The 8,976-nt window shown below is 52.7% G+C and overlaps 1 protein-coding gene across 1 annotated transcript; it reads left to right on the forward strand.

Moving 5' to 3' along the window:
• The first annotated feature begins 6,900 nt into the window (after positions 1-6,900).
• LOC127340928 (uncharacterized) lies at positions 6,901-8,493 on the forward strand. The gene has a single exon (XM_051366699.2). It carries the CDS (start codon positions 7,053-7,055, stop codon positions 8,139-8,141), a length of 1,089 nt encoding a protein of 362 aa, XP_051222659.1. The 5' UTR covers positions 6,901-7,052; the 3' UTR covers positions 8,142-8,493.
• Positions 8,494-8,976: the final 483 nt, after the last annotated feature.

Here is an 8,976-nt window from a genome sequence, read left to right on the forward strand (position 1 = left end):
GTACTGGGGGTTTCGCGACGAAGGCTTTAAGTAGGCGGAAGGGCAGGTCAGGGGGCGTCACGAGGGGCCCACACGCTAGGGCCGCGCGGCCAACACCTGGGCCGCGCCGCCCTATTGTGTCGCCGCCTCGTGGCCCCACTTCGTTTCCTCTTCGGACTTCTAGAAGCTTCGTGGAAAAATAGGACTCTGGGCGTTGATTTCGTCCAATTCCGAGAATATTTCCTTACTAGGATTTCTGAAACCAAAAACAGCAGAAAACAAAGAATCGGCTCTTCGGCATCTCGTCAATAGGTTAGTGCCGGAAAATGCATAATAATGACATATAATATGTATAAAACATGTGAGTATCATCATAAAAGTAGCATGGAACATAAGAAATTATAGATACGTTTGGGACGTATCACTATGTCGTTGACGACCATCCTCCACCCGCCGCTCTTGGCAGGTGCATGTCTGGCCGGACTGGATATCCCGCGCGGTACATCGCCCACGCCTCCGCCATGGTGAGGCTACCGTGGCCGAAGCCGTTCGCCGCGGCGATCTTGCGGGACGACGATGACATTGGCGAGGGAGGAGGAGATTTGGGAGCGGCGAGAGATTGGGATGGGGAAGAAAGCAGGGGCGCTCTTAATGTACACCGGCGGCAGGCGAAACGGCAGCGGGGTGTTGGACGCAATAAATGCCGGCGCGGATGGCCACGCGGCCATGCACGACGAGACGCGTCCGTGCATCGCCTGGGAAAGCTGGGACGCCATTAACGTCGCTTGACCAAAGGTAGGCTATGGGGTTTTAGACTTCCGAACCGCTAACGCGTCGGACCCGCGTCTCCCGGCCTCGCATTTCATTGTGTCCAGCGTACCCGGAGCGTCCTCTGTGTAGCGGGAACAGGTTTGGGGTGTCGAACACCGTATCGGGCCGCGCTAGACGGAAAGGGCCTTTAGGCGCGCGGCTGGAAATGACTTTTTGTCCAACGTACCCTAAATTCCTTTGGAGTACGCGGCTGATGCTCTTAGTCGCTGGGAAACCTTGTATCTAACCACTTTTATCGAGACAATAGCTACAGCAGTACATGGGTGTACATTTAGTTATATTTAGCTGTTGTACCTTTACTAGCTTGAAATTTATTTGGTTCGTTTCAGTCTAGTCGCTCCTGACTGCACCCTCTTAACTCCCGTCTCATTCTTTTCATTCGAGAGGCTCATTTAGCTAGGAACCCATATGGGAGCCAATTCTCACATCAGAACAGTAGCCAATCTTGTCTAAACAAAATAAAAAAGGAAAAGAACGGTAGCTTATGAAGAATTAGGTTGCGTTCTTCTTCCAGAATCCAGAGTTTGAGGCTTCGACCCCGGCGCGAGCTTAGGAGAGCAAATTCAATCCCAAAATTTGAAACCTGGCTACGCCCATGATCGAGAGTACGAACAGCACCCAATATTTTGTTTAATTCAGAATTCGGTTATGTTATGATGATGACATTACCACATTCCAACTTTTTTTTCGTTCCGTCATTTTCAGTTCTCGTGAAGGAACTAAAAAGGCCAGAATGGTTTGGTACGCTTTAATCAGGCTGGGCTGTCTGTCCCGTTATCGCAATAATCAACCAGGCCTGCAATTGGGCCATTTCCAGTTGAAAAGGCCCGTGGGCTTTGTAAGTCGGCCCGAAATTAGACAGCGTTGGTCGTTGATAGTCCAAAAATAAAAACTTATGCTTTGCCATTCTTTAGCTGACGAAAGCCTGCTGGAATGGCAAAAAAAGATTGCAGCACGCGCTCACCTCGCCGCAAGTTGTTTAACCAAGCAAAGCAGTAACCGTTGCGGCAGTAATAGGATCCTGTTTCACCAAGTCAAACAACGAGCACTTGTGCATTTTACTGGTCCACACCTCCCCCAACGGTAACTACGGTAGAAAGGCTCCATGCACGCACCTTGGATCCGCACCGTATGGGTTTTTACTTTTCACCCTTTCTAGTCCACTCCGCATGCGACCGTATAGAGCCCACGCCCGCGGCAGGAGATCTCGCCTCCGTTGGAACGCTTCCACACTGTGTCTGTGCGAGTGGTCGAGCGACAAGAAAGGGGATCTGCACTGCACTCGGACTGGACTACAAAAATCTGGTGTCAGCACTCAGCAGGGTTGCGTTGAAAAACCTTATCTTTCTGTGTGCACGGGCCAACACGGGAGAGATAGAGGCGTCCAAGTGCGCCGCGTCTGGGCGTCCCGGGTCACGTGGCGCGCATGCCGCCCTCCTCCAGCGGGTACGTGTGCGTTGTGACCCACTGGCCTCTTCGCCGACACGAAATACTCAGCAGATATATAAAAAGTTCACATAGAGTCCCAACTTGTGTGACTACTTCGTACTACTACAAAATAAAATAAATTCCGCGGTGTCACACCCATGCCTGTTCGCCGACACGAAAAACTCTGCAAAATATAGGAAATGTTTCGCATAGAGTCCCAAGCGAGTGACTCTACTGTACACTCTTATTTTGATTGATTTTTAATGCAACTACTGTGTACTCCATACTCGTAGTCGCAGCGTACAGCGAACCTTAAACAAATCTCGCACGCACGTGACGGCTTGGCGGGACGGCGTGCGCCGCCTGGGCTCAGTAGTGGGGAAAAAGGCGGGAAAGAGTAGTCAGCTCCCGCGCAAGCGCAACGCACCACCTACCGACAAGGACCTCCAGCTGGGGCCCGCCACGGCTTTGTGTGCGTGGCCGTGGCGGGGTACGGCCGCCCACGCGGGCACGCATCTCGCCGCGCCAGCTGCTGCAAAGTGCAGCCAGGCCACATCCGCCCATACGCTAGGCCATTTCCGATGTCACAACTCACGGGCTCGCCATCTCCAACGGCTCCCGCGTTTCGGTCCGCTTTTCAGTCCGTTTGGGTCTGAATGCGGCGACCGGCAGACATGAAAGAGGCCACGGTCTGGATACGTGCAGAGGCAGCTTCCACACGTCCAAAACCTCAAGAAAAAAGGTGTCAACTTAATTTACATATATTTGGAGCCTGAAAGCCAAGTTCTCCATACGAAAATAAGAATAATAATCCCCTCTCCAAGGATGCTTGTCAGCCGCCTCCTAGTCGTGGCTGAGGTCGATGAAGACCCACAACGGAGGCCACACATTGGCTACCGGTGGCGGTTGTCGTGGTGGTGGTAGGGGCAGGAGGGCCGCCTCGGCCTCCTCGTAGTCCACATCGTCGTCGAAGCCTTCAAGGTTGGCCTCGACCATCTCCCGCCGAGCATCGTGATCGGCCTCGAACCACCGGGCCCACAGGAGGAGTCCATGGCGTACGCCGGATCCCGCCGTAGATCCGCCGGCAAGTGCGCGCCGCGCGCGGTCCCTCCCATAGGGATCGCAGGCACCTGAACCCTCGCCTCGTTCAGGTGCCACCCGTGCGGCAGGGACGCCACTAACCATTAGCGTGCTAAGGGTGCCTCAGTGGCCCGACGCATTTCACTACTCCCTTAATTTTTTTAATTGATAAAACAATTTACATAGTGTGAAAAATAAAAAATTATAAAAAGGCCATGGTCCGCTAAACACTAGCCTACTCCTCGCATTGGTTGGGCACCAGGGTCAAGTCAACGATCGCCCATGGCCAATTGAGAACCGGCGGAGCAAATGTTGGTGCGGTCGGTTGTGGAGGTGGATGAGGAGTGGCCGTTAGTGCCCACGAGGGCAGAGGCAACAGAGGAGGCGACACCGAGGCCTGTAACGCCAGGTTGAAGGCCTCTTCCTCCGACAGGCCTACCAACATGTGCTCGACGGCGTACCGAGGAATCAGAGGCTTCTCCGATACGAGGATGCCTAGCCACGTGGCCTCCTTCTCGGCTAGTTTCTACGGCAGCTCGATTTGCGTCCTCCTCCTCCTCCTCCTCGGCTATTCCTGGCAATGAAGTCCTCGGAGTCGTCCCGTGTTTCGTGGGGTGTCAGAGGCGATGGAGGTGGCGGCGTATATAGAAATGGCCCACGCAGATGCATTCACGACACAAATTTGGGCCATGTTTGCGTCCCCGCGAACATGCCGATCATTATGCGTCGGGATGCTAGGCTGGAGTGCATACCCATTTTTTGTCCGCATGAATGCAAAAGGCTGGAATGCATACCCTACACTCACGGAGAATTTCTTTACCATACCGCAACTTCCAAAGTCATACTCGTATGCTCTTAGTTTACTTTAGTCATTTACTTTATTTTTTTACTTTAAAATCTCTCTCAAATAATCTTTATTCTAGTAACTTATAGAATAGGCTATTTGCAAACACCGTTTTGGGTGCGAACGTGGCCGCACTGACAACATGGCAGCGAGGTTGTGTTATTCTCATTTGTAAAGCTTCCAAGGATCAAACTTTATAAATAATATTTGTTGCTAGTTGCTACAACTACTACAATAACCCTGTTGCCGGTGTACGAAAACATTCATCAACGATCCATAGATTTGAATTGACTGAGAAGACGAGAGGAAGATTTCCTTGCTCGGCTGCTCATCGTAATTTGGGATGTGCGGTGGTCGACCTCCACTTCTTGTGAAAGTGCTAGAGACGGAAGATGATTTGGATTGAGAACGAGATGTGGGCTCATGGTGACTAGGAGACATAAGAAGTGGAGAGGGTGCGGTAGATTAGGGTTGATTCCTTTATAGTATAACACCTTTCGATACGTTAACATGTGGGGGTCTCGAGCACCCGTGGGGCTACATGGGGGAGTTTGTCACCCATCCCGCCCCGTTAACTTACCTGGTACCCGCCCCGCTATCTCCACGGGACGAATTTGTCAACCATCCGTACTAAGTAGCGCGTAATTTCCCGCGGATACCCATCCCACAGGAAAAATTGCCATCTTGATTAACCTGTGTTAAGCGTCATGTTTCAGATGTAAAATGGTTTATTCAGAATCTTTTTTGTAAACATGCTTTGCGCGTGTATTTTTTCTCCTATAAGAATTGTGCTTTGCACGCGCTTGGCTACTTGACTTATGGAAACGTAGCGCTGGCAGTCAATTGCATTTAGATGGTAGACATTTATTGAGACAGATGTAGTATTTCCATCTTTGGAACCAACATTAACTTTCCAAATAAAATGATTCTCCACTTATGGCAAACACAATAAATGGTCCGATCTCGCATAATAGTATGATAAGATATCAGGAGATCTTAATATTCTTTTGTGTTTGAAGATATCACGTTGGTCAGACTTGAGAAGCCAACGCCATATTCAGAAGATATGTTACCGGCAAAACTCGAGGACCAACAAAAAAATAAATAAAGAGCGCAAAAATAAATCATTGTGTACCATGAATCTTGGGATCCATTGAGCACCTGCCAATTTCTTAAGTAATCATCAGAGAAAATTCCACAAAAAGTGAAGGAAAATGTCAACCGTGGGACAGACATGTCGCGCGCCGGAATATATTTCCGCACCGAACACAATCTACAATGCCATATATCTCGTCCTTAAATAAAGAAGAAGCCGCCAAATCTTCCAGCCTTTTAGTACTCCTAATTTATTTAATTTATTATTACTATTTTTTACGGAAAAACAGAAAAGATTTCGTCCTCTCCAACTACCCCGCAAATCTCCCTCGCCTTAATTTACCTTGGCTGTCAAGCCAGCTGAACATTTCCTTAACCGCCAGTCCAGCTCACCCCACCGATTCAGTTACCATTTCAGCAGTAGTACTCCATTATTACCGGTGGTGAACCGAAATTATTTCGCACGGCCGTTCCGAAAAAAAAAACTAATTTATTTACGGTTAGAGCTGCGCGGTCAGCCGCGCTGGCGCGCTGGGAGGAATCCCAGCCGCAGAACGCCCATCCGCGACTAGATCTGGGTCACTGTTGCGCAGCGTCCAGTCAGTGGGCCGGAAAGTACGGGGGACCCACATGTCATTGAGCTAATACGACAGGGACGGGTAGTCGTGTAGGTGAAGCATTTATCATTCCGCCACGCCGCCTCTCGCCCTCGCGTAAATAAAGAACCTACCCCCACCGTTCGCGTTTCTTACCTAGAATACGGGCGGGTCGCTGACGGGTGGGGCCGCGCGTGATGGGTGCCCGTCCATGCCAAAAAACCAGCGTGGCTCCTGACTTGTTCCGCGGTTCGGTTGGTTTACTCGTGGCCGGACACGTTGCTTACTGACCGTGGGACCGGGACGCGGCGGGACCCGCTTGTCAGTGGGGCGGTGGCAAAATGTGCGTACGGTCTCTGGTACGTACAGCGGCGGAATATCATTCGTGTCCATTTCCATTTTCATGCTACGAGTGGCAGTGTAGGCTGACATGTGGGGCGGGGGAACGATGGGGCCCACGTGGCAGCGGGAGTGGCTGGGAAGGGCATGCGTGAGGCGTGGCAGCGAGGGGCAGCAGCGAGGGGATTAAATATCGGAGGAGGAGACCAGCCCAACCCCTTTTGCTCCTCTCGCCGCTTTGGGTCGGGGTTTTAGGCGAGCTTCGAGGCCGGAGGCGACGACGACGACGCCGCCACCGCCGTCGGGGAAGGAGACGACGACGACGCGAGACCCCACGCGCCGCCATCCCTCGTATATGTCTTCTTGCCCCTTCGCCGATCTGGTGGTTGCCGTACTCCTCGCCGCCGCCGTCCTCGTCGCCGCCGTCCACCTCGCCTGCGCCGCCCCCCGATCTATGCACAAGGGGCTCCACGGCTGGAACAAGTCCTCGTCGATGCTCAGGTCCGTACCACCGCATCTCCTCCTCCTCCCTTTTTTCAAGTTCCCATCTTTTTGTCCGCCTTTTCCGGTCTGCCGCTCCAGATCTGGGAGGTTCATGCTGGGTTTTGCGCCGGCTTCTCACGGATTCTTGTTGTTTCTTCCTGCAGGGACGGGTTCGGGGTGAAGTATTCCGGATTCCTCCACATAAGGCCGTGTAGTTTCTTACGAGGAGACTGACGGAGCTGCAGTGATTCGTTCCTGGCTGCGTCCAATTTTTGCACCCAAGAGAAAAACAAAGAGTTCCCCTTTCTAGTAGAGTTTTTCGTTCCCCTTCAGTTTTGCCAGAGATTTTTGTGTTAGAACAAGGCCAAGAGCAAGCCATGGCGCCCTTGAGCCAGCACCAGATTCGCCTCAGGAAGGCGCTGGCCACCAAGACCAGGCCCAAGACCAAGATGCTCCCGGGTTTGGGCGTTAAACCCTCTGCCGCTTTCTCCAAGCCGCTGCAGCAGACCTCTGCTGCTGCCATCTCCAGGTCGCCTGCACAGCAGGCCTCTGCAGTCCTCTCCAAGCCGCAGCCGCAGCCGCAGCAGGTTGTGCCGGCTGCGCAGCAGCCGCGGCGCCGCGTCCGCATCGTGTACGAGGACCCCGACGCCACGGACTCGGACACCGACGACGAGGCCCCGGCCGCCGCGACCTCCTCCAAGCGCTGCTACGAGCTGTTCCTCGGCAAGGCCCCGCCCAAGGTGCTGCCAAAGCCGCTCACCCCGACGGCTGCTACTGCGGCGGCTGTCTGCACGAGCAGCGCCAACGGCGGCGAGGGCTACCGCGGGGTGCGCCTCCGCAAGTGGGGCAAGTGGGCGGCCGAGATCCGCAACCCGTTCACTGGCAAGAGGGAGTGGCTCGGCACCTTCGACTCGGCGGACCTCGCCTCCACCGCCTACCAGTCGGCCTCCCGGAGCTTCATCGAGGAGAAGCGGCGCCGCAAGGCCAAGGCCGCGCCTGCCTCGTCGTCGGCTGCCTCCACGCCGACCGCCTCCTCGTCGTCCTCCACATCGGCTGCTCCGTTCGCGCACGCGTCGCCGTCGTCTGTCCTGGAGGCTACCAAGCCAGCTGCGGCGGCCAAGCCCCTGTCGCCTGAGCCGACACCAGTCCCCGCCACGGTGTCCACCGAGGCCGGCCAGCTGCCGGATGACCCGGAGTTCTACCAGGACCTTCTGCGTGGGCTTCAGCTGCCGGACATTGACCCGATGGACTTCCGCGCTGGGCTCGACGCGATGGACGTCTCGGAGGTGCCGGCTTACTTGGACGGTGAACAGGACCTGCTGCTCGGCGACTTCGCTGATGAGGAGCTGGAGCTCGACATCGACCTTGACCTCGACGATATCGGCGACGACTTCCTGGACATGCCTGGCTGCGACTTCGGCCGCGGCATGGATGACTTCCTGCGGACCGCTGATTTCTGCGTGTGAATTAAGAGAGGTTTAAGCTTATTATTGATAAATGTTGGGAGTGTGCTGGGCTTGCCAGTGAGTGAGTGAGTGTAATCCGTGCGTTGGGAGGGAGGAGACCATCCTCTTGGGTTTTTCCCCGGGCAATTCAGCCAGCTCGTGCCCAAGAGATGCTCTCTGTTTTCCCTGAATCTCCCAAGCACATTAGCGTTTGAGAGATAGTGAGTATTTTTGATAGGTTAAGTTGTGATAAGTTATAGCTGTGGCATCTATGTTTCTCTTATCTTAGTTCGTCCTCTTAAGACATTGTAGCTCGAGACAAGTCTTGTGGCTATTGCCTAGTATTATGAAAAAGAAAAATAAGTTGGCATTACATTACTCATCTTGCTATTATATCTGGGATCTGTCTCTAGATGTTGTGTGTATCCAACTGTGCTGTTGAATCATCCTCTGGTTTTCTGGAATGCAACTTGTCAGAATCGTTTTAGGATTGACAATGTGCATCTAATTTGGTTGCAGTTTTTGATCATTCCTGGGGTTTGTGAGATTCTTTCCAGTATAGTCTCGTACAATTTCTTTTGTTATAGTTTTACCATTTGTCTAGATACTAATTTGCTGTGAAAACTGCCCCCTTTGCACTTCTGATACTTTGGAATTGCAATTTGTGAGATTCTCTCCAGCATATTGCGGTTTGGTTATAGTTTTGACCATTTTTTTCCTGAAGCTAAATGCTTCGGTCGTGCTGCTAATCTTGCAATCTTTGAGCGCTGCACCGTCTTATTTGCGCCGGTGAATCTTGTTTTCATGTTCTGGAAGCAGTTCGTGAGATTCTTTTATCATGTGCATCTAAATCTAA

Source organism: Lolium perenne, chromosome 3 (assembly GCF_019359855.2).
Source record: "Lolium perenne isolate Kyuss_39 chromosome 3, Kyuss_2.0, whole genome shotgun sequence".
Lineage (NCBI taxonomy): Eukaryota > Viridiplantae > Streptophyta > Magnoliopsida > Poales > Poaceae > Lolium > Lolium perenne.